This window comes from Gavialis gangeticus, unplaced genomic scaffold, assembly GCF_001723915.1.
Source record: "Gavialis gangeticus isolate Ggan-Ray unplaced genomic scaffold, GavGan_comp1, whole genome shotgun sequence".
Taxonomy (NCBI): domain Eukaryota; kingdom Metazoa; phylum Chordata; order Crocodylia; family Gavialidae; genus Gavialis; species Gavialis gangeticus.
In genome coordinates, this window is record NW_017729034.1 from 11133540 (window position 1) to 11160318 (window position 26779).

Below are 26779 nucleotides of genomic sequence, written 5' to 3' on the forward strand. Positions count from 1 at the left end.
CCCCCCCCCCCCCCCAAACCTCAGGGAAGTGCCAGTCCACCTGCCTCACCCTTCAGCACTGGGTGAAAAAACTCCAGACCAAACTCCCTCCACTCCCTTCCCCCCTCCCATTCTGAAGACAGTGCTGGGAGCAGGTCTGAACTGCATGGTGTATACAGACAGAAGTTACTGAGGGTACTCCTTTTTGGAGTGTCTTCATCTGAATCCTCATGCAATGAGAGTTCAAATTGTTGCAGGATTGGGCCTTTTTAAAGCACTCTGCAGCTGTGCACTTGTGTTTGCTCACAACTGTAGAGTGCTTTCAGGAGCCACATCAGGCGAGAATTTGTCACTTTTATTTGTGCCTTCTGGGATCTGCACTTCATGCAGCATGGGTCCCAGACTGACTGGAGCAGATGCTGGATCCGGTATGCTGGCGGGGAGGGGCAAGGAAGGGATCCATGTGTCTCATCCAGCCTGTGAACTGGTCCCATGCTACAAGACGAGTTTGACACCCCTGCACCACGACCACTGACTAGCCACTAAGCTTTGCTACTTTGTGGACTGTACCACCACAAATAAATAGTTTACATTTTTTGTTTTTTAGGCATGTTAGAGCTTGTATTGTTCTTGAACTTTGTATCCTTTCAGTGCACTTTATTAAATGTGAAGAATGAGGAATTGGACACATTACTCCAATAATGTCTTCAGTAAGGCGATATGGAAATGTAATATCATTTCCCTGCTCCCAAGGATCCCATTAACCTGTTTGGATACAGCATCATACATTGTTCAGTAGGCTATTTGTTGTGACCATTGTGTCCATTTCAGTGTCTCTGCATTTCAGTTCATCTTATGAATGTAACCTATGAGCTGTTTCAAAACCAGTTACAATGCTTTGACTAGAGTGCCTAGTCCATTTTCAGGGCTTTGGTAAGTCCTATGTCTTTTTAAGATGAAAAACTAAATAGATCAGGGACAGGCAATTATTATGGGCCTCTTACCCAGTTTTGGCAGGCTGTTGAGGGCTGCATGGGTAGCCCCACCCCTTGACAGGTGCCCTGCCCCTTGACAGGTGCCCTTTCCCCTGGTCACCATCTTGGGACCAATGTCTTTGGTCCCAAGACATTGGGACATTGGTCCCATGTCCCAGGGCCAGCACTGGTGGGGCCCAAAGTGGGGTGCAGGCTGGCAGGGGTCTGTGGAGCTGGGCTGGGCTGCACCAGCAGGGAGAGGGGGGAGCTGGCCCAGTTCCATAGAGCCCCTGCTGGCTGGGACCCCGTGCTTCTTCCACCCTGCTCTGGGCCCCACCGGCACTGGCCCTGGGACACTGGTGCAGGCCTGGGCTCCCTCTGGCTCCCCGCCCACTCACTCCCAGTGCCCCCCAGCCCCGGCTCCCAGTGCCCCCCCAGGTTCAGGTGGGGGGCAACACACAGCCCTGACCCCCTGCTCACCAGCAGGGAAGAAGGTGGTGCTGAGCGTGGCGGAAAAATGGCCCCTTACCTGCTCCATGGCCGGCGCTCGCTGCTGCAGGTGCTCGCAGCCCATGCGGGGCTGTCCTGAGCAGGCACAGGCAGCCCCACGCGGACTCCAAGTGGTTGCAGCATGGGGCGCCAGCCACAGGGCGAGTGAGGGGCTGCTTTTCCCTGTACTCATCTTGTACTATGCTGCTCCATGCCAACACACCTGCCAGCCCCACTTACCCCATCTCAGCATGCAGCATCTACCTCCTCCTGGCCCTGTTGCTCCTTCCCAGCCATAGTGCCCCTGTCCTTATCCCACCTGGTACTTCAGACTATCTGGGCTGCACAGCCCTGCCTACCTGCAAGGCAAGTAACCATTACATGCAGGCAATGCCTAACATGATGCAGTGGCAGCATATGGCTGGTGGGGAGGTTTATGGTGGCTCCTGTGGGCCACAGAGCCCTTATGGAGAGCTTCTTGCAGGGCAGTCAGTGCCCTTCTGCTCAGACATAAGGTAGTACTCCTGCTCTATCAACACCTGCATCCAGCCTTATTCTGATAATGAATCTTCAATCAAGCTCATAGTTTCTTGGGTTAGGGATTTGGGGACAGCTATTTTTTTTTCAACAGACATGCGTTTTTAGTCTTTATTAAATAAGCGTCCGCAAGTTTACAGACAATTGGCAAGCCCCTCCTCTTTGGTCTGCTGTGTGCCACAAACAGAGGCTGCCCGTGCCACTTTTGGCATATGTGCCATAGATTGGCAGCTCCTAGCTTAGCTTCTATTCAGTTCTTGTCATGCTGTCCTTTGGGCAGTAACTTCTACTGTTTTAGTTATCACTACATGAAGGAGCATTTAATTGTTTTTTCATTTAGCTTGAATAAAGGGGGCTTAATGTATACAACCCTTGCTTTTAACCAGGTTTTCAATTGAGGTTTGGATCAAAGACATGACTGATGGCAGTCATTAACATCCTTCAGCATAACAATGCCTTAAACAGTAGAAGCGAATATAATGTGTATAAAGAATATCATTAAAAGATTGACATTTTGAATTTGTTCACATTTTTAGAGCTTTCGTATGGAATATTTTAAAATTCTTTATTCAGTATTTTATGAACTTTTTTGAAAAAAAAATATTTCCCCCTTTTCACTGACTACAATAAACTTAATGAGTTTTATTTCTTGAGCTTTATTTTTTCTTTTTCTATTTCACTCTTCTTCTCTCCCTTTTTCTACTCTAATCTTTTTTGAAATGCTTCAATTTTTCTGAACATCATGATTCCTGAAGTTAGCTGAGAGCAGGCTTCTCCAAATATAATCAGTACACCAAGTCCACTTGGTGAATTTGAGTGGAAGATTGTTCTCAACTCCAGATCTTCTTGCCACTTAAGGCCCACCAGAGTTCAAGGCTGGATATCATCTGGAAGTATTGTAAAGACTAACTCAAGCAGAAGCTTGGACATCATCTGGAAGTATTTGGGCAGGCATTTAGTGAGCAAAGCTAGGCTGGGATATTATTGAGGGGGTTTTGTTTTATTTTAATACTCTACTTGCTTTTTAAAATTGTTTTGTTCTCTATTGTTAATAAGTTATGTGGTCACTTTTTAAGTCACCCTGGGCCTTTGTTGGGAAGGGTGGCACATAAATCAAATAAATACATAAATTGGAGAGTAGCAAAAGGAAAATGAAATTTATAAAATCTGTCCCTAACTTTTTCATAACATCCTCAAATTTAGAAAAGTTAAAGGGGAGCAGTTTTACATTTTTCCCTTTTAAATAAATCTTTTTTTATCATTCTGTAAAGCTGAAAAAGTTTGAAAATGTAAAGAGTGACAAACAAAACAGCAAACAAAAATCCCCAGAAAAGCCTGTGACATAAAAGAATAAGGAAGAACAAGGGAGAAAGGACCAAAACGGTTATTTATTTTTTAATTTAAAATTTCTTAGGTGAATAAACACCTGGGAAATTAAATAGAAAAGCTTTTATTGAAAGCTATTTCATACCCCAGAGTTGGTTGGGGTTTTTTTAATGCTTTAATTTTGAAGCTTGACCTGTGTTAACCTGTAGAAATTGCATATAAAATACCATTTCTTATACGAACTGTGGTTTAATGGTTGTTAGAACCCAAGCTATATAGGAATCTGTACATATCCTACTGGATGTCATATTATTTTCAAAATCAATATTTTAATGCAGAACTGCCAAAAGCCACATGTTTGGATTCTTATCACTAGGCCATACATGACCACTGGGGCCTGGAAAAATAAACTGCACAACTGTGCTTTATTTGTATTATGCCCAATATTGGAAAATATCCTTATATAACTGGCCCACAGCAGACCCTTTCTCTTAGCTTTTTCCTTAAGGAGAAATCTTTGTCCTGTTATCTCTGTTTTACGCTATTGGGGGTAGATAGCAGAGACTTCTAGCTCCACTTATACCTTGCCTTCTAATTCTTTCTCCCTCCTTTCCTTTCTCTCTCCCTCTCTGTTTTCCCCGCCACCTTGTCTTTTCTCACTTCAATTTCCCCAGCCTTCTTTGGGCTATTTCCATGTCAAGGTTTTCCCAATTCTGTGATTCCTTTGACATTGTGCCTTCTTGTTATTTCTCTGACAGTCCGTCCTTTCTTCCTTCTTTCCTACCTGGAGATTCCATTTAGGGGCGCCTACAAGATGGTAACTGCAGTAGCTGAATAAGGCTATGCAGTAGCTTATGACAGCACAGACGGTGCTAATACACTACTGCACAGTATTATTAGGCTACTCTGCAGTAACGTCACTTAAAAGACGTTTGTTGGCGCTGCTGCGCAGTAACACTGGTTACTGCGTATTTATTTAGTACTTGCTTATACAAGTATTAAAGAAATTTGCAGTAATCACTGCACAGTAGTGTCTCATGTAGACATGCCCCCTGTCTCCTCTGTGCTGCTTCTCTTTTTCTCTTGTATCCCCTTTCCTCATTCTGCCACCTGACATGGGCTGTTGCTACTGATGAAGATTATTCTTACACTGCTGCTTTTAGCTCTGCTGATGCTGAGAGGCACACAGTGAAGGAGCCAGCAATGAATAGTGAAAAATACTGGTAATAAGCAGCTAAGCAACCTATAGAACAACCTTAAGAGCAGGTTCAAATGATCTGGGTCCTCAAGGCAGAGAAACAGCTAAGAGGATCAAAGACCCATGTTTAAAATTTGCGGCATTTTTCAAATAAATGTGGACTGACTTTTAGAAATATATTTCCTGTGGAGCATGCTTGTAGTGGATGTCTGCATGTGGCAAAGCACTGCTTTAAAGGGCCAATTTATACCACTATATATGACAACTGTAAAAATAGCAACACTTTACATTTATATATTTCTTACAAAGGTGGATAGCAGCAGTTCTGAAGCACAAAGGCTTCAGTTCAGGAGGTGATCCCTATTCAGCAAAAGACTTAAGCACATGCTTATTTTTTTAGGTAATTGTTTAAACCCCATTCATTTCAATGGGATTTTAGCACATGCTTCAAGTACAGCAGGAGCTTAAAGCCTTTGCTGGACAAGGGAATAAGCTCACATGTTTTACTGGGGCCAAAGAAAATAAGAAAACAAATCCAATGAACACAAATTGAAGCTAGGACCTACACCTTGACATGTCATTGTAGATTTCATTATCCTTTAAAATAATATTTTCTCTCACCTCAATCAGTCCTGCTTTCAGACGTTGCACAAACAAGCTTGGATATAGAAAATATTTATGAACTCCATTTATCTATGAATTTTACTTTATTAGACTACACAGACTAATTTCTAAATGTATACCTTACTATGTAAAGGGAACCATTTAAAATCAGATTTAGTTCTCTGCTTTGTGAAGTTACTTACAGAAGATCAAAAATAATGTGAATAGTGATTGCTTTACTGACTAATGTCTCACCACAGGATAAAGTTATGAGAAGCTATCATCACTGTGTAAACAATTACATTAGTTCTTGCATACTAAATACTAGTGGGATTCTGTTGCTACAGCTACAGAAAATCTGATGACATCTCAAAAAGAATGCAATGACTATGTTGTGTTCTGTTGGGCTTTAGTAACATTTGCTGCATTATGAGTGAAATACTAGCAATATGGCAAATCCTATATTATCACAGATAAATGAGTTGCACATAGAATATTTTAATGAGATATACATGCATCTTGGTGGGACAGAGTTTAAATAAATTTTGTTCCCTTTGTTTTTAAGAAGAAACCAAGAGGATTTTTGCTGAAATTGTTTCCTTATTTTTATTTGTGCTGTTCTGAAGGAAGCATTTTAAATATTGTATATACATACTACAGGTGGCATTCTGTTCTTTTCTAGTTGTCTAACTCCCAAAAATGTCATTTATTCCTAGATTAGAAATTCTGTTCCTAGACTCATAACCCTGCACCTGTAGATGACTACATAAGCCCCTACATTTTGGCATGAGTGAGACAGAGCTCTCATCTTTCTCCCCTAATGGTTTAGTAACTAGAGTACTCGCTTGGAAAGCTGGAGGACCTGGACTCCCTTCACTTAAAGTGGGTTTAAACCTCAGGCTCTTTGAATTGCTGACATAACACTTTAACCACCACATGATAGATCAACCATTATCCAGGCCCTTCTCCTGCATTCCTGAAGTTGGTCCCCTGGGACGCCCTGAAAAGGAGATACGTGGGGCCAGCCAGAAGAGAGCAAGCCAAAGGGTGTGTGGTTTAGTGAGGTGCTTACTGGCTTGTGGGGGAAGGAGGAGTTCCTGGGTTCCAGCTGGGGCCCTTGTTTCCAGTATACTAGCCTCTTTCCCTTGTTACCAAAGACTATTTTAGTGCCTTATCTTTAAAAGGAGTAAACAATAGCTGTCTTGTGGTTAGAGTGCTGTGCTGGGAGGTCAGATGCACAGAGTCAAAACCTCCTTCTGACAGAGGGGGTCCTAGAACCTGTAATGATTACCAGGTTCAGTAAAACAGAGGTATACCTGAATGAGAAGCACTAACCCGTAAACTTTAATTATGGTGCAGCAGACAACCTCTGCAGACCCTTTCTCTCTAATTAACTAGCTACTTGCCTCAGGGAACATCTCTCAATTACCAACTTTCTCAGTGTCATGTTAGGAAGCATCTCTAAGTTATAACTTCTGTTGCTACAGAACCCATGGCTTCCAGCTTCCTAGGGGAATGCCCTAGCCACTGAGCTGTGGGAGAGAAAAGGTGGGTATACACATGGTACTTTTCTGTTCGAAATGTAAGTCTGACAGTCATGATTTTTTTGCCAACTCCATTTTCAGGCATCTAAGATTGCTACTTTTCCTCAAGAAGTGTGTGTACTAGCCCTGGCTGCCACCGCATGTGCTCGGTCTGTGTGACTGCAGTGGCACATAGTTGTCAGTGTGTGCAGGGCTATGTGCCCAGTGATAGAATTCTTAATTGTGCATATATGCATTTTTGGTGCTTAGATTATCAAAAATGCCGTGTATGTGACCAAATTGGGACACTTAGATAACCAGGAAGGAAAGAGAATGCCATCCCTGGTGTGATCTGGGAAACACTGAACATGTCTACATGTGTATTTATGCTGGCTTAAAGTTACTGCACAGTAAGTGGGACTAGGCCAGCATCTGCATGTGCAGGCATTAATGCGTTAAAGCACATTAACACTGTGTGTGGACTGACTTGGGACTAAAGTTAGTTCCAAGTCAGTCTACATACACAGCTTTACTGCACAGTAAAGTGACTAATTGGATGTAAATTTGATACTTTCATGATGTAAGTCACCATATTTACTGCACAGTATAGGCGTACACCTGTAGATGAGCACTTGTACTGTGCAGTAATTTCAGTTACTATGCAGTAAATGCGCATGTGCAGATGCACCCACTGGGTTTACTTCTACTGCCTCCCTGGATCAAGGTGTCAGAAATGTAGACAGACAGGAAGTCAGGTTTGTGGGGAGGAGTAGTAATGATCTCGTCTCTTATTTGCTTTCTCTGTCTCTCTTTTGGGCACATTCTTCAATGGGGCTTATTCTTCCAGGAATATGTAGTCCCGATGTTCCAAAGAGCTACTTTGGGATTGTTTTTGTGATTTCATTCTTTACTGCTCATATAATTTTAACCATGTAAATGGTTTCTAATGTTGTTGGTGTAGCATAGTTGTCAATGGTTTTTGTGTTAAATTATTTCAGTTAGATATGGTACAAATCAAGGACTAGTGCAGGGGTGGGCAAAATACGGCCCGCAGGCTGGATATGGCTGGCTAGGCCATTCTATCTGGCCCATGGGGCCCCTAAAAAAATGTTAGAAAATTAATACGTATTTATCTGTCCTTGGTTCCTGTCAAAGAACCAAGCAACAACACTTGCAGCCTGCACAAGGCTGTCCTGAGCAGGCACAGGCAGTCCCACGCGGGGTGCAAGTTGCTGCGGTGGGGGGGCACCAGCCACAGGGTGGGGGAGGGGCCGCTTTTCCCCATGCTCAGCATCAGCTTGTAACCCTCCCCCGCTGCCAGCCTAGGCTCTGTGCCAGCTCCAGGCTTGTCTGTTGGGGCTTCATCACGGCGGGAGCAGCTGCAGCCCCACCACTCGCTGTGCCGGGCAGTATTTGCTGCTGCTGCCTGCCCAGAGCTCACACGCTGGGCAGCACAGAGGCGGTGGTAGCAGCCACACTGAGCCTACTGTGGTGAGCTCTGGGCAGGCAGCAGCAGCAAATACTGCCCGGCACAGTAAGCGGCACCCCCGCCTGAAATAATTGCCCACCCCTGGACTAGTGTATATCATCATCATCATCATCAGTGTCATCGCCAAGCATTTTTTCTGCCTCCATGATATTCTTTCTTTTCACTACTTCTACTAGCAAGTGTTGTAAAAAACCAAAACCAACCAGGCACTATTCTAGAATTCTTATTATTGGCTCTCGCATTGATTCATTACTTTGATTATTTATATCCCTAGCTGTACCATTAGTTCAATCCTGAGATTAAAATCAGATTCTCTTTCTGTAAATAGAGCCTTGAAATAATGACTGAGTTCATGCTTCTCGGGCCATATCTTTACCCTGGTGCAGTTTCTTCATGTCTCTTAAATTCTGTGTGCTTTTGGGAAATTCCTGAGATATTAAGAAATAGGACTAGCGTGGGGAATCCTGCATCATTCCTCTCATAGTTCTAAGGAGCATGCTATGAAGTGTCTAGAGAGGATGGCATGCTATGAAGTGTCTAGAGAGGATGGCTGAAATGTTACTGTATGCTAATGACCTTCAGTCAGTGGAATGAACCATTGAGGGTCTGTAGCAAGATGGGTCCTAGGGCTCCCATGGTGCCTCCTAGAGCCATCCTAATCCTGTCTGCACTCCTGGTCCTCTATATAACCCCCCTGTTCACCTTTCTTGCCAATGCCTTGATGTTCTTTGATATTCATTGGGAGGCTGCCCTTAAGTCCTGGAGTGCCTTCACTGGTGCTTTGCCTAACCTGACTCATCTATCATGATCGCTGGGCCCTCTGCTTGGTAGCTAAAACCATGCAGTTCTTCATGGTGTCTCTTGCACCCTGGCTGACCTACTGGTGCTCTGCTGGCACTGTAAGCCAGTAGTCACCACCTATAGGCCGAAGGACCCTTATTTAAGGCTTAGGGCTTTTAATAGTGGCCTCCTGCCACCCCTGTAACCATGTTTGTGCCTCGCAGGTGTCACTTGATCACCATTTGCTTTTCTATATAGGCTTTCTTAGCCTTAGCCTACAGGGTACTCTGGCTGTTGACTGGTGGCCTAGGCCCACTGTCTCTGGCCTGGATCTTTCCAGTCTTAGCCTCTGGTCAACTCCTGGCCACCTCTGTCCTCTCTGGGCTCAGGCTTTTGCCTTTTTGGCCTCTGGCCACCTGTGCTGCCCCCTCTGGACTCAGGTCTCAGCCTGCCCCCATTGCCCCTTCTGTGCTCAGGCTCTGGATTTCTTGGACTCTACCAGACTGTACTTTGCGCCCCTGCCCCTGGCAGGGCTCAAAACCAACATGCCCCTCAGGTGGCCCGTTGCCTCCTTTCCTCCCACATCAGTGACACCCAGTCTGCTGGTATAAATTAAACAAAATCCAAGCAACTACTTTAACTTGAAGTCCCCCTTTTGGGGTTTTCCTACCACTGCCAGGTCACCTTCCCACTGGCTTTCTCTGTTCTGGGAGTACCTGCCCTGGCCTGCAGCTTGCACTCCCCACCAATCTGAGCTGGCAGAAGCTCTTCTCTCATCAGGGTTCCAGGTTGCACTGCCCCTCTGCCTCGGGGCCCAGTTATATCCCCTGGGTTCCTACCCCTTCCTGTTAGGTATTTGCTTGACTGACTGCAGTTGTGTCCCTTCACCTTAATAGGCAGCTTAGTGCCTAGGTTTCAGCTGTAGCCTTTGCTGCCTTCTGCCCTGCAGCTAGCCCCTATTTAACTGCCTAGGGGGTCTTTCTGCTGCAGGAGCCCTTGCTACCTGTTACAGGGTCATTATACCAGGCTCCAGCACAATTTCCTGTATTCATTCTTCATTGGAATGAAGAAAATTGCCAAAACCTCAACATTTTTGCAGAACAAACATTTTTATTTTTGAGCCAGCCCGAAAGCTTTTTGTGATGTTACCTACTGAGCGTGTCTACACGAGATGCTATGTCGCTGTAGCAACACACAGCAAAGAAGCATCAGCGGGCACAAACTGTGACCCTGCAGCTATGTTGCCTACAGAAACATGTTGGTATTACTAGAATTGCTACTAAAGCTAAATATATCCTTTTTCTATGGACACAAACTTATAAATATTAATAGCAAAATAAGTTATTTAGACCAATGTAGTGTCATGCCTTCCCTTCATGATCAGGGAGGTGAATTGGCAAGAACACAGAATTCTTAGTTATCAAGCAAGAGAAATAGGCACCAACCCCCCCTCTCCCCCCAAATCTAACTAGTAGAGACACTAGAAAATATTGCCCTTGTTCCAAGTTTGAGTGGTCCCCTGAAAGTTTGATATCTGAATCATTGCATGCTTGGGTTGAGTATACAGAAAATTACTAATACTAAATATTATGCTAATTATTTTGAATAGTCCCAGTCCACAGACACAGCAAAGCAGATTTCACAAGAAAAAAAAGAGCCTGGACATGTAGTGATGTATGTATTTGTTAAATTTCTACCTCAGTGTAAAAAAAAGTCTATTCCTCTATATCTACGTAAAACCAACGATAATGCCAATGGTATGTCTTTTAACATTTGTGCAGTTTTGAGACTAGGGAGTAAAAAGGTTTTTTGTTTTTTTTTTCCCCCCAGAAACCCGAGAGAAGGAATAGTTAAATTAGAACTGGGTCAATTTTCTTTCAGAAAATAGCCTGCTGAAAAAATCATTTTCAGTCACCCAAAACCTAGTGAAGTTGAGCTGAAGTTGCCATTTGAGGAGGGTGGGGGGAGAAGTTAGCTTTTAAACCCTAAAAGCGGAGTTTTATAAACACGTTTTACCCTGTAGCTCAGTGGTTAGAGCAGTCACCCAGAATGTCAAAGACCAAGATTCAGTTTCTGCTCAGTCAGCGTCTCATGTAGACATGGCCACTGTTCCTCTTTGTATACATAATTATACACTTCCTGGTACAGTGACTGTATCCCATTTGTTCCATCTCACAGGACAGCATCCCAACTACCAGGTGAGGCAGTCATTTTTTTAAAATCTTGCTCTGTCACTGTTGAAGCATTTGTGTAGGGTGAAAGATTAAAACTACCCAGTGTCTGTACACTGACTAACCAGATGGTGAGGACACTTTCTTGTGAGGTAAGAGAGCCAAGCTCAGGGGTACTTTCATCCAGGGGAGGGATCTGAACACAAGTTTTGTCTTTCAGGAGTGTGTCCTAACCTTTGCTCGGTAAGGCATCCTGGAGTGGGTTTCCATCAATCGTTCCTGTTGAAGCTGTTGATTATAAAAACACTTAAAATCATAGAGCTAAAATATAGCTTCCTGGTCTGGGGCTGAGGGCACTCATTTGGTAGAGAGAGAGCCTGGTAAGCTTAGATTTGTTACTAGCACCAGGTCACAACACTGCAAGCTATTACTTCAGGTTGTTTGTGTCAGTTTATATTTAATTCATTTTTTCGAGGTAGTCTCTACAGCCATTGGGATAGAAACATAATATTTTTAATAAAAATCTGAGAAAGGGAGGGTAATTTTGATCTTCCTAAAAATCAGAAGCAACTCCCCATTTGGAGAACCTCTATTATAGCATGATTTTTTTTTATTATTGCTATTAAAGCCTTTTACTTTGGACTATATTTTATTGGCTTATTGGATCTCTTTATGGGCATATTCCATTTACTTTTGGTGCTCCTGTTTTTATAAGGCCGTATTTCATGTAATGTTACCAGCTTGCAGCTAGGGTTGTCTCTGATAGTGAAAAACAATACCTATATAGCGAATGAGGAAGATGTACTAGTATTGTTCATTAATATACCTACTGTAACTCCTTTGGTACTACAGATGCGTATAACATATAGTGATGTTACTGGGTAAAGTACATAATTTAAAAGTAGATGGATAAAATGTCACTTGTATGGTTCTAAATATTTCCTTTCTAAATATTTGTCTTAAAACTGGCTCTGAACAATGCAACATCAAACAACCTGGAGTCTGTTTATATATAGCTAAAATATCATACCTATCAATTTAGTGCTATGGTTCATACACACTGACTGTGTTTGTTTATTCTATTTCAGACAGTACGCCATGGTTTTCCTTATCTGCCCACTGCCTTAGCATTTGACCCAGTTCAGAAAATTCTGGCTATTGGGACAAGGACAGGAGCCATACGGATGTATCCTTTCTTATTTAAAAAGTTTTTTACAGTTTCTCACACCTATGCTGCAGTGACATACATCAACTGAGGTAAGATGGTATTTTAAAATATTACATTCTCGTATGTTTGATTTTTACTATTTGGATGGGAAGTATCTGAAGAAGTTGTGAATTTTTTTATTATGGCATTAATACTGGCATGGCATTTCAGATATGAATTTTTGACTTATGAGCAACCCTGGCTCATATAAAGGTAAATTATTTTTTCTGATCTGTATGTGAAGGTGGAGGGAGTAAAAAAACAAATGAATTAACTTTTAAATAAAAGTGCATATGGAGGGAATTCTTTTGGATATTTTCATTCTTTATGAATCTCTTTTAGATTGAGCATCAGATTTTCCTTTAAATCTTACTTTAATAGGCCTAAGTCTTCAATTAACATTCTTGAATCTACACCCTTTGGGACTAATTTTTACAGGAGGGTAGAACAGCCAGAGAACAATAATCAAAAACCAAGTAACAAACAAATGAAGAAAACACTTAAAAAGAGAGAAAGAAGGAGAAAACTGGAGACGTGTTTTTACTATAACTTTGAGCCTGAAAAGTGTTCAGATATCAAGTTTATGAGTGTGGGTATGAATGCTGTACTAGCAGTAGATGGGCAAAAATTAGTCAACATATTTACACAGCCTAAATTAAGCATAAACTAAATGATAAATAATGTTTTGAAATTTGAGAATCTAAGAAGTACCTTTCAAAATGCTCAAGATATTCTTATTTATAAGTTTCAGAATTTTTCAGGGCTCAGATATATCCCCAGTTTTTTGGTTTATACATCAGCTGTAACTTGTAGCTTACAATAATAAAAGTAAGAACAACAGTACCCTGACCTTTAAACATTAACATATTAGTTTAACTCAAATCCAAGAGGATTGCATTTTTTTTTAACTTCTTCTAACACATTGAGCACATTATATGCTCAGATAAATCTGAGGTTTAAAATAAAAAGGCCAGACTTTACACAGTTGCTGTCTAATATGTACGGGTTCTTTTGTCGCCCCCACTTCAATAGGCTTTATTATGGGAGTCTTTTACATGTGCTCCAGGGTTGGAGGGGGTGGCTCTAATTAAAGCACCTGCACCATCACGTGTATTCAGTGTCCCGTGCTTCAAAATGGTGATGACTAAAGCTCATCTTCCTAAATGGTAAGAGGGAAACTAAGTGAAACCTGTGTACTTGAATAATCAGTCAGTGTTTTATGTAATATGTCTATTAGTAGAGACTTTTTGGGTTGCAAGGAGTCTATTTTTTCATGGTTATTAATGGGGCAGTTTTGTCACTCATGCACCTGGGGAATTCTATCTCCAGATACTAATGGATATCTAGGCAATTGTGTGGACAAGTAAGGCAGGGCAAAGGGGAAGGGAGAACAACCAAGGCTTTCCATCTTCTCCGTGAAGTAGCTGAGCATGAAGGGTACTCACTTGGCAGGCCGCAGAAGACCTGGGTTCTAGGACCCTCTCGTGCAGGGGAGTGTTTGCACCTGGGTCTCTTTCACTTCCAAGCTCAGCTCTCTGGTCACCATGTTATAGGTCAGTCTTTTTTCTGGGGGACTTCTTTTGAAGCTGTCTCTCTGGGAAGCCACCAAAGCGGGCTACACTGGAAATAACTGGGGCTAGGAGGAAGGGAGCAAACCAGGGGTGTGTAGCTCAGTGAGATGGTTGCTAGCTTAGAAGGGAGAAAGATTCTGGCTTGGACCTTTGCTCCCAGTTGCTGCCTTCCACCCAGGGCTGCCTTCCCCCTATTTTTCCCATGATTGTAATAATGGCTCAGCTTCCAAAGGAGTGCCAGAGGCAAAACTAAAAAATGGCTGATCTGTGGTGTGGTGGTTAGTGTTGTGCTAAAAAGTGAGAGGCCTAAAACTCAGGACTTTTGGCTTCCCAGGTGAGAGCTGTAGCCAAAAGAGGGACCCACACACTCCTTTTATGTTTCTTACTCTAAGTCTGATAGCCATGGCTTTTGGTTGATTCCAGTGTCAGGCAGTTGAGGCTGCTGTGTGTCCACAAAGGGCAGATGTTGGCTGCTACTGTGCATGCTCAGGCTGAGTGACTATGTAGTCATGCATAGTTGTCCACACATGCTGTGCTACATGTCCAGGGATATAATTCTCTTGGGAGAATAAGTGCCAAAGCTGGCCTGCAGATATCTAAAAATGGCCACTTAAATGATCAGGAAAGAAGAGAATGTCAGTCTTTGATTCCTCGCATCTTATGCTGAGTACATGTTATCCGAGTCTTCCACAAGGGCAAAAAGCCAGTTACACAACAAACTCTGGGTTGGTTATTCTTCTCTTAGTCGCATATTATTTCCCTGAATGAAGTAGATGGACTATATCCCATTCACCATATACATTTCTGGCATGGAAAATTCCCTCCAGGCTGGTATCTTTGACAGCCTACAACTCAGATGATCTTATTGTATTTTTCTGTGGGGAATGCCTATGGGAAGACATTAGAGCTTCAGCTGTGGAAATGTCTTTCATATTGTTCCCACAGAGGGGAGGGTTTAGGGATTTTATAGATGATGCAAGAGTTGTAGGAAAGGGACCCTCCAGTTCCACCAAAGGCTGACTGTGAGATAAATGTAGGCGCAGAGCCAGAGTTAACTTAATGCTCCTTGAAAAAGCATTAAGTGTGGATATGCTGTGTCACAGGTATGGAAATCTTTGTGAAGAACAGCTCTTCTCCTAACCTTACATAAAGATACAGATAACCTGTGGAGTCACTTTTGAGAGGGTCAGAGGAAGGAGGGGAGGCAGTGCTTTCGAGGAGGCCCTTCCTTCCAGACCTCCCCAGGTAAATCAAATCTGCCAACTCAGAGACCCCTCCATTCACAAAAAAACTTAAATGACAGTTCCAGTATCTCAGTCAGTCAAAAGCCTCACCTAGGTTTCTCTTTCTGTATTAACTAGAGACACAGATTAATTAGCCATTGCTCATTTAGTATTTGTGCGTAGCATGCCCTCACATTCAATAGCTGGCCTAAGAAATAAAAGCAAATGAATAAAATTAATTTTTTTTTTAATTTACAAGTTGACTGGAACATCTGAATTGTTTGAAAAGAATGGCCACTTTGTTTGCTCATAATTTACATGTGATTAGCCATGTAAGCAAAATTTATTGAAAACATTTGTATCTGGGCTAAGGCCTGTTATTCTAACATCAACATTTTTATACCTGACTTATTGCTACCCTCCTTAAAAATGAAACTGTAAGAGAAAAACATTAAGTACATGACAAAACTGAGCATGTTTTAAGGACTCTCTACATTAGATGATATCCTGCAAAAATAGCTCATAGTGCATGGGTAGGGAAAATCCAGCCCAGGGGCTGAATCTAGCCCACCAGATGATGCTATCTGGCCTGCAGCTGCTCTTCTGAAAGAGAATTGTATCTGGCCCATGGCTGCCCTGCCCTGGCTTTTGCTTCCTCTCACCCTTCTCCCTTCCCTGTGCTGTAGCCGGCTGCAGCAGCAGCAGGTCCAGTGGCCAGGCAGCCACTCCCTGGCCTGACCTACCTGCCTCACTCCCCAGCGCACGCTCCAAGGCAGGAGACACTGAGCTCCTGGCCAGGCTTCTTTCCGTGAGGCTGTCTACACAGTTCCAAACCTGTGGCTGGTTGCAGACCAGACACACCAGCCCCCAGTGAGAGTCAAAGCTCAGGTAAGGTTCTCCCTGCTGGCAGGGGAGGGGATGCAGGGGGAAGAGGGCTAGCGGCTACAGGTTATTTGGATCCTGTCAGGTTGGGCTGGGGCCTATTAGGGATGCAGGTGCTGCTAATGTGGGGCTACACTGTGTTCCTGCACGCCACTTCACGTGGGTGCAGCTGGAACCGCTGACATGGCTCCTGCCCAACTCTGGCATAGGTTCTGCCCAACCCTAAGTCTCCAACATGTGGCTGGGTCAGGCAGGAGCTGTGCCAGCCACTCCAGCTGCACCCATGTGGCCTGAAGCAGTGCCCGGGAACACAGTATTGCACTGGCCTGGCCAGGCCTGGAAAACCTGTGGCTTCTGGCCTCCTTCTCCTGCTTCCCCTCCTCTGCCCTGAGTCCCCAGCATGCAGGTGGGCTGGGCCAGTGATGTGCTGTGTTCCTGTGTGCTGCTTAAGGCCACATGGGCACAGCTGGTGCAGCTCCTGTCTGACTCGGCCACATGCTAGGAACTTGGGGCAGGGGTGGGGTGCAGGGAGAGCTGTGGGGAGCTTGTGTGTGTGTGTGTGTGTGTGTGTGTGTATGTATCTGCGTGTGCTTATGCGCGTCTGTGCACTTGTGTGTGTGTCTGCATTTGCTTGTGCGTGCATATCTCTGTGCCTGTGTGTGTGTCTGTCTGTTTGCATCTTTCTGCTCATACCTGCATGTGTCTGCACACGTGTGCATGTACATGCATACAGCCCTCCACAGCTCAATAAAACTTGTTAAGCAGCAAGTAATAATTGCTCCAGCCCAAATAATTGCCCACCCTTGTTCAGCGGATCATCAAAGAGTGTTCTGAGCCTCATTAGCGCTAGAAAATGTAAAGGAGGAATTAACTCGTTAAACACAGATGCCGGTATTTGTTGATCCATCATCTTGATGAGACAGGACCATAATTGGACCATCATAAGGGAAGTCCTTTAAATCCATCAGTCTTTGGCTAGACTGAATGATTCATTATTTCCATTTTGGTAGCATGTAAAGGGCTCAGTTTGGATAAGACCTTGATGTGCTACTTAAGATAAACACATAAGGTAGCAGCATTCTGGTCAAACCACTGTAGTGCCAATTTGCCTGTGACTTACAGACCACGTGATAATATAGTTGTTTTTCCTTCTGGTAAAGAACTGTTGTGTAATTCTAGTATTTTGATGGCTGATGCAAAAACCCTGATAGAAAATAAAACAAGATTCTACTGTATGTGATTTTTCTGTGATATTAGGGATGTAATAGGACTTGGACATGGTACAGTTTTTCTGTGCATTTTCCATGGATAACATTGGAATGAAATACAAAGTAAGAGCATGGAAGAATGAGTATTTTTCTTATGAGATTATTTTCCTTGGTGAAATCAAAGTTCTTTTTGTACAGTAGGCCATATACAATGTTCTGTTGTTGGTATTTACACATCCAGGATGTTCATACTATAGGTTTTTCTAATTGGCAATGCCTACTGGGAAAGTGTGTGAGCCCTTCCAATATTCCTGCTTCTGGATGATGGTATTAAGGGTAGAGCTGTTCCAAACACACACCAGTTTCTTTCTTCTGCCTATGACATCAGTTGGAGCATATGCTGTCGTTGAGCTTTCACATTTGTTGTTTGTAAATAGCCTGTTAATAATAAGTTGAGTGGGTTTTTTTTAAGAGTACTTTTGTTAACATAGTATTAAGTCTTTTCATAATACTACCCAACCTGGGATCTTTCATTCATTATATTTTTATTCATCTCCCTTCCAATTCATAGTGGGATGTGCCGATCAGAGTGTCTGACCACAGGTCTCTGGGCTTCTAACACTGCCTGCATTGCATAGCAATCATGCTTCTAAATGACAGATACACAAGGCATTTGTTCTGTCTCAGAGGGAGTTGAGCCTTTAAACACTGCAGTATTTGCCAGGTCCTTCTTGGAAAAGAACTGCATCTAGAGAATCACTCCTTAAGACCTTCCTCTTACAACAGTCCATGTGCCCTGAATCTGAGCCTTGTTTCCTCAGTCCAAAAAACTACAAGAACTCAAAGATCCTTGAAATGCAGCTGTTTCATCTTCCCCCAGGTAACCTTCCTGATGGAAAAAAAGTCTCACAAAGACCACAGAGCTTGTAAAGACAGAAGGCATAGATTGTCTTCTACCAGTCCATATGATTGGCTTTACAAGACTCCTAAGACTTTCAATATTTACTTGAATCTGATGCAACCCTGAATTAAAGATGACCTCCCCTAGAATTAGAGTCTATACATGGTAAGCTTATAACTTTGTTACAATTTTCCATGTATAGAATCTAATTACTGGTGGGGGAGGGTTATCTAATTAATTCCCCCACCATTGTAGCAGGAAAGACTGTGAGGGGCAGGTGGTGTGGGGAAGCGAAGGAGCTTGCCCACTGCTTGTCTGCCCCTCTGCAGCCTCTGCTCCCCCAGCTTCTGCATCTCCCTTCCTCCTCTCCCAGCCTAAATGGGTCCTCCTGACTCATCCGTGCCCCTCAGGGCACCTGTAGCCTTAAGGGCTATTCATAGTCTCCAGTATCCTCTACAGTCATGCCCATGTCTTGCAGGTGATACTGTATCATCACTCCCTTGTCAGGACCTTGGCCTCCATCCCTTTAGCTGGGCCTTCTAGCCTGGGCTCATTGTGCTGGATCTGGCTTCTGGGCTCCAGCTCTTGTCTCAGTACCTTGGTCCTGTTTCTTCCCTGCTTTGGGCAATGATCCCACTTTGACTCTGTCTGGGCTTCTGGTCCTGTCTCCATCCTGCTCTAGGCACTGAGCTCTAAGTCTACTTTGGCTCAGTCTGAGCTAAGGATGTAAATATCAATTAAAATTTATCTGCTTAACCACCTCTAATTATATCAGTTAAATGGTTAACTGATAACACAGCAGCTTAGACACAACTGCTGCTAGGAGCTGTTCCTGGAGCCCTTTGGGGGGGTGGAGGTGGTGGTGGCAAGCCCAGCCAGACAGCACGGCCCACCTGAAGTCCTGTGCTGGGAGGGAGGGAGGGAGCACCTGTGAACCAGCAGCTAATTGCTTCATTGAGAGTCATTAGGCCACCTGCTGTTTTCCTCTTTAACCTCATAGGCTATGGGTACTAGCTCCCCCCCTCTCCACACTGCCATCTTTCAGTTCCTATTGGACCATTGCATGGCTTCCCTTCCCCCTTTTCCTGCCAGGCTGTGCCCTGCCCCATTCTAAACAATAAGCTAATGGGTTATCACTGGGCTTATTGGTTAAACAATTAATCATTTAACTTTTCACATCCTGAGTCTGCCCCCTTCCCCTGGCCCCTACTTGGTTTCAGCCCATGCTAGGCTACCATCTCTGTCTAGGTTGTAGCCTTCCTTTGGGCTCAAGGCTAGTCCATCTCTTGGGCCCCCTCAGCCCTCACTGGGCTCAAGACATTTTCATGCCTTCAGGCACTATTGGGACTTCTGCCAACCCCCGATAGTCTGGAACCCATACCACCCACCAATTAAATTGTAACAAAGGAAGAAGTACACTGGCCATAATATAAACTTAACCTGCTCTAGGTGCAAACAACAACAGTAGTTTGGTACCTTGCAGCAAGGTTTTCCTTTACCCTGGGTTGGGTAATCAGTGTCTTACAGGCAATCCCCAGAGCAGCTCAGAAGTGAGCCAGGCATCCTCCTACAGCCTTCCAGACCAAGAGCTGTTCAATCTGCAGTTTGCTGGGCCAGACTGCCTGACCTGGCTCAGGCCCTAAGCTTACATGCTGCCTAAGCCCTACCATTCCTGATCAGGTGGTACTCTAGTCCCACAGGTGTTTCTCACTAGGGCCTGAAGACTTGTTGCCAGACAGTTTATAACTGTTGCTCTAGCAACCCTTTGCTGCCCAAACTTGTTTCTGCCCTATTGCCTGGCAGCTAGTTCTGCATTAGGTAGTCATAGCCTCTTGCTCCAGGCTGCCTATTTCCCTGCAACCAACTCACCCTAGGCAATATATATATATATATATATATATATATATATATATATATATATATATATATATATATATATATATATATATATATATATATATATATATATATATATATATATATATATATATATATATATATATATATATATATATATATATATATATATATATATATATATATATATATATATATATATATATATATATATATATATATATATATATATATATATATATATATATATATATATATTGGGCTGAGTAAACCTAAGCAGGTGTTTTTATCAGGGAAGGCAAGAGGAGGAAAGGATGGTTGTTTATTTTTGCTAGCTCTAGAGAATCTAAGCTTTCCCCCAAGCTTCGTGTAAGAATTCCTACCCCACTGTACTTTGGACAAAATAAGGTGGCAGTACTATCCCTCAGTTTATCCAAAAATCCAGTGATAAGAGTATTTATGCAGGATATGGGAGAGTCGGGCTCAGCTCTCTATCTGAAGGGACTTGAACCTGTGTGCCCTTACCACTGAGTTTACACTAAGGAGCTGTGGATCTCTCAGTATTCCTGTTGAAGCTTTTCTGCTGTGTATGAACTACTTAAATTGCATTGGAGCACAGTCTAGAACTCAAATCTTTTCTCTTCTAGATAACTGCACAAAGCCATAGAATCATGCTGTCTCTTTCTCTCCTTCCTCCCCACAATAAATATGAGTTTACTCAGCCCTAAGATTGGGAGATATCTATATCTATATCTATATCTAGAGAGAGAGACAGAGGAAAAGGAAAGTGAGCAGGAGGGCATGGACCAGAAGCTGGGCATAGGCAGCATTTTCTTAACTCCTGAGTTATGACCAGGTTGGACTTCAAAGACTTGGACTGAAATAAGGCCCTGAGGCAAGAATTTTATGAATATGAGACTACTGCTTCCCAGCGGCCTTCATTAAGGGCTACGTTCATTTGTTTGGGGCTTTGCTTAGCTTGGTCTGTTTACAGGCATAAATTATTTTAATTAATTCCAATTAATTCCTTATTCGCTAAATCAGGAGCGTCAAAAATAACACCTGTAGGCCAGATACTGCCCATAGAGCTAGGTCCTCTGGCTTGTGGGGCTGGAAATTTTGGGAGTGGGGTGAGGGGTCACAAGTCTTCAACACTGTGGGCTGGATCCCGAACACAGAGCTGTGTCATCTGGCCTATTGAACCAAAGCTTGTGGTTCAATAATCTAATAATAAAAAGAAGTCTTTTGTTTCAAAAGAACAGTGCTTTGTAATGCAGGATTCCTTTATTCTGCAGCGTAGGAGTGTCGAAGTATGTGGTCCACCGGCCAGATGTGGTCCATGGAGCCATGTCATCCAGCCCACAGGACTGTCATACACTTGCCCCACCCCCAAATTTATGACTGATAATGGGTTCTATTTTCTTCACAGATTTTGAAACAAATTTTGCCACTCTATTGTGCATCCATTTTTAGCCAAAGCTGTAATATTATTTTTTAAAAGCAAGCTTGTTTTTTGAGCCTGGATCCTATCTAACTTCAGCCAAACTGTTCCACTTCCCCTCTTATTTCTGCTGTAAAAATGTATGAGGATCTGTATGCTGAAACACAGTGCACTAAAATATTAACTCTATGCATAAAGTCTGCACAAAAATGCTCCTTTTAGATTGCATTCAGTTAGTTATTGAATATCTGGGAAGCAGTCAGTTTTAGGTTATAGAAGCAAAGTCAGGATCACAGATTTCTCCCCTTTGCTACCCACTTCTGACTCTTTTTGGCTTCTGTTCAGGTAGATTCGTAATCACAGATTCCAGCCAAAGCTAGATCCATTTTTTGTACTTCTGGATTCTAATTTCAGTCCTACCAGAAAGCCAGAATGAAGAGGTTGGATAGAAGAATAAATCTCATCCTTTCTATTAGTGTTCTTTGCAATAGTTTAAATTTATCCCCCAGTGCAATGATTTATACGAGTAGCTGCAAGACTTGCACCTGATGCTCATTTGGACTAAGGACCCCTTACACCACTACAGCAGTGGCTTCATAATTTAGAAACATTTCTTTACATCCATATGCAGCTACAATACAGAATTTCCTGTTATATTAGACATTGTAATATTTTTTTACTGCCAGCAGAAATGGAGACAACATGCAGTTAGTTCAGTGATATGAATCTTAATTCAAGCTTCAAGTGCTGATCAAAATAGACATAGAAAACAGCATTCAACTCTGTGCATGAATATTGCTTGTGTAATTTATTCTTTTTCATATTCTGTAGGCTATGTACAAAGCAATAGCAGCTTACCAATTCTGAGCATTTTTTGGCTGTAATTCACTGTGGCAATGCTGGGTAAACCTATGTTGAACAAAATTAAGTGGAGCATGGAAAACTGCTGATTTCCAAACATGTAGCCCAGGATCTCACAACCTTTGTAGATTCAAGACACCCAGCTCTTAATTTCACTTGTTTTGTGACTACAGAGAAATAATACAGTAAGTCTTCTGTTGCAAAGAAACTCAGAAACTTCACAACAGATCAGAATGTTTTTAACACTACAGATTCCTATTTGAAATATGTGGATTTGTCTTGTGAGTTCCTTATAGCTGTTTGCACAACAACAATACTAATATTATGTGGCACTGTAGCAGGGCACTGGGATGTGCCTGCTTCTCTAGGTGGCCACCAGAGAGGCTGCTTGCAGGTGGCAGCAGGGAGCTAATGAGGGACTCACCTGATGGGAAGAGGGCTCAGGCTGGGGCTATATAAGCCCAGAGCCTGCACCACTCAGGTCATCTTTTTCCAACAATCAAGTAGTGAGGAACTCTTGGCTGCCGGGCTCCTAAAGGGACCTGGATTTTTGAGGCCGAACAACTCTGCAGGCCTGGGAACAGAGGCAAGGTCCTTGGACTGACAGACTGGGTTTATAGGAAAGTGGCCTTTGTTCATGCTAAATTCCCAGACGGATTGAGATGTGTGCCGGAGGGCAGTGATGTTGCTGATTCATTTGAGTTACACTGGTAGTTTAGCTTTGAGCCTTGAGAACTGGTAATCCAGAGCCCTCGGAGTGAGGGTGGGGCCCAGGGAGGAGCCCAGGAGCCTGAAAAAAGGCTGAGACCCAAACCAGAAGGTCCAAGAGAGAGGGTCCGTGAGCCCAGAGTGGGCCAAGCTGGACTAGAGAGTCTGAGAGTCTGGAGGAGGGGCTGTGTGCAGGTCCAAGGGTCTGAGAGCCTGGGGGGGGCTGACTGTATAAACAGTTACATCAATAAGAGGATCCTCAAGGCTTGGGATGTGGTATAGAGGAGATGAAGTAGCTGCTCAATTTGTCCTTAAGGCTCTTAGTGTCCCACAGGGGCGTAGTCAAGCTGAGAGAGATTTACCAAGCCCGAGACCTAGTGGGAATTTATTGGGATTAGGGCTCACTCTAGGGCTGTTGGCAGCCTCCCCATAAGGAACTGTTAACTACATTCCACTCTGTAAGCATTTTGCTCCGTTGTAGCTCCGTATATTTTGCTCCAATATATATATTGCTTCATTGTAGCTCATGCCTACTTATAACGTGAGATGCGACTGAAGAATGATATTTCAGTGGTTTAACATGTTATCACTAGAAAACTGAGTGGATTTCTGGACTCCTTGACATCAATTACACAAATTGCAAAGCCTTCAGAAGGGCCAGGATTTCACTATCACTGAAATGTACTTTCTACCAAATATCACTGTAAAGCCTAGGTGATGGTGGTGCCCTAGAATGATAAAATCATAGGGTTGGAAATGCTTAAGGGCTGTAATTCCAATCTCTCATGAATGTCATTTGCTTTTTCCTTCTGGTACTTTGAGTACTGCTGCATAGATCTTGCTCTAGAAAATTTGTTCTAGTAACCTAATAGGAGAATGTTGGTTTTTGGTCATTTTGCATTGTAGTTAATCTTGTGATTTGCCCTCAGCGGAGAACAACTTTATCAGTCCAACACAAAAATGCTAGCTTTTAATCGGGCACAACAAGTGTATTTCCAGTGTCTCAGATTTTTAGAAAAAAATGTTGCTTAAGATTATTATTTAACTATAAAAAGACTGTTTTTACACTGCAGAAATGACAGACCTGTAGCACTTATTTATAAACTATTTTAAACAGTCCCTTGGATATGTAAGAATTATTTGATAAATTATCCAGCCTGCACTTGGGGAAAACATTAAATGCAAATGAACAATGTTGCTATCATGAAGAGGGAAACTCTTTTGAAAATGGTGCCAAGAAAGGCATATTATAGGGAACACAGACTTGCAAAATATCTGTGTCAAACCCTGTTTAAAATAAGTCTTAATGTTTTTGTCCTCATTGTTCAATTCCTTAAAGCTTACAATTCACCATGTGTCTGTTTTACAAATGTGTTGGCTCAAGTTCCAGAGGAATTATGACATTTATATGACTTCCTTGTCTGCACTGGATAGTTCTGAGGACGGTTTTACTTGGTTAGATGTTTAGACAAATGGCTGCTATGTAGGCATTATATAATTACACAAAATGACACATCATTGTTAAACTGACCAAATGCATAGAGCAGTGATTCTCAACCAGAGTAGTGCAGCACCCTGGGTTGCCTCGAGATCCTTTCAAAGGTGATGCAGAGCGCTGCACAATGTTTTTGCTAGGTGTGCAATGCACTTTGCTAGGTGTGCAAGCATGTTTCACAAGATAAATCCAGGAGATCACTATGATTTCAAATAGAAATTCATAGTATTAATTACTTTCTGATTTGGTCTTTCTGAGTTCTTTGCAACAGAATAATTGCTCTGTTATTTTTCTGTAGTAAAAAAAACAATGAAAACTAAGAAATGGCATGGGGGTGGGGGGCTTCAGTCTAACAAGAGGTGCCCTGAGTCTAAAAAGGTTGTGAACCCCTGACAGAGCGTAAGCATATTAACATGTATAAATGAAATAAAATGGTACGAACTTTTCTGACAGCTAGGCCTCTGGCAGATGTTAAATTGCAGGTACTATGGGATCTTTTGTGCAATCCCAACATTTGCACTTTCTGACAAGCCACATGGGCATGGCAGGAGTTGTGATTGTGGGATTGAGCATCAGATCCCATCACACCATATTGTCAGTGCAGGGGGAGCCAGCAAGAGGCACACTTAGCTTCCCATATTCCATCTCCTGGGAGCCACTGTCAGGTATCAGAGCTTCTAGCTGGAGAGCCCTGATCAGCCAAGGGGGCTCCCACCTACAGGAGCTCATTGGAGCCAAGAGCTCCATGTACTTCTGTGACTGTGAGCTCCAGTCAGCTGACAAGTGCTCCATGGCTGGAAACCCCTTATTAGCTGACCAGCACTCCCAGTCTCTGGAGCCCACTGGAATTCTGAACAGCACTGGGACCAGTAGCCACATGTATTAAAGGCATGATAAGAACCAGCTATAAGTTATCATGAATGTTGTGTAATACCTTTTGTGGCTTATTTTTCATTTATCACACTAAATGAATGAATGTGTGACCTGATCAGTATTTAAGTTGCAATTAACTGGTTAATTAGATCTTAAGTATAATGCCTATCAGGGGTCTTAATGATACATCAGGACTTCATCCATCCACCCAAAACCTTAAGCATGGAAATAAGGGTAGGAGAAAATTTCCTGTGTCCCTTGCCACCTGCATTGTTTTGAATGACACAGCATTCTTTCTTACCAGGCTTGTGTTGCCACCTTCAGTAGTTACCATAAATTTGTATGTACCCAATGTTCATCAAATTCACTGTCTTGCAAAACCTTAGTAGTGATATCATACTCTATTCAGTTACAAGAGTGGCATTAGAACTGGAAATGTGTGAAAAAGATATTTTGGGGTGGTCCAAAGCAAAAAAAAAAGTTAGTTTTTCAGTAAAACAAAAAATGAAAACCTTCATTTTGAATATGGACACATTTAATAAAAATGAAGGGCATTTTGAAATGATTTGAAAGGGGATTTGGTGCCACTTAGAAGGTCAAGAAAAGCAGCAATAGTGGTATCCCCAGAGCTCAGTGGTTGAGACTCTTGCCAGGTCTGTGGGAAAGCCAGGTTAAAATTTATACATAAATCAGAGCAGGAATTTAAACAGTAGTCTTCCGCTTCCCTGCATAGTACTGTAAGCATTGGGACAGACACTGACAATCTCTTCTTGATTCTGTTCCACTTTATTCAGAATTGAAGTAACTGAAGTACGACCTGCAGACCAGATGTTTTCCCTTCCGCAGACATGCCCTAACCACCAGTCAAAAATCATTCACTGTTTCTGGCCCAATTAGTATTTCCTTTTTTATCAAAATAGAACAGTTTCCGCAAGAACAATTCCCAGTAGTTTAGGCACTCTTTTGGAATGTGGAAACCTCAATCCTAAAAGCCTGCTCTGCAGCAGACAGCAAGATGTGAATCTAGGTTTTTCCACATCAAACCAATTTCCTTAACCACTGGAATAGAAGAGCGTGAACCACTAACAATACCTTCTCTTTGTGGATTCTTTGCTGCTGATTACAAGCTTTCATTACTTTGTTACCAGTGAGCATGTAATGTCTTTAGATCAATTTGCTGTCTCAGTTATGCAGTCAGTACTAGTTTTAAAAAGAGCCCTAAAGCTAGGGATAGACATTCAAAAAGCCTGAACCTGAATTGATTCAATCTTTGCAGGTTAGCGTAACTTGGTTAGGCTAAACTGGTTTGTAACTGCACAGATATCCCCTCTGAAATGAAGAAATGCAGGCACATTCCTGCAGTGGCTCAGGCTAGAAGCCAGGGGGTGCTAGAGCAGCCCTTCCACAATGCTGAGCTTGGGGGGGGGGGGGGGGGAACAAAGCAAGGCCCCACCGGGCCCTCCTTTTTAGGGGGGGGTCCCTC

At 42.9% G+C, this 26779-nt stretch overlaps 1 protein-coding gene across 3 annotated transcripts in view; it reads left to right on the forward strand.

Annotated features, from left to right (window-relative positions):
• Positions 1–26779, forward strand: part of STXBP5L (syntaxin binding protein 5 like) — a 448370-nt gene that overhangs the window by 33847 nt on the left and 387744 nt on the right. For all 3 annotated transcript variants that reach the window (XM_019527059.1, XM_019527060.1, XM_019527061.1), the window contains exon 2: positions 12158–12255. In XM_019527059.1, the coding sequence (XP_019382604.1) occupies positions 12158–12255 (98 nt within the window). The remainder of the gene's footprint in view (positions 1–12157; positions 12256–26779) is intronic.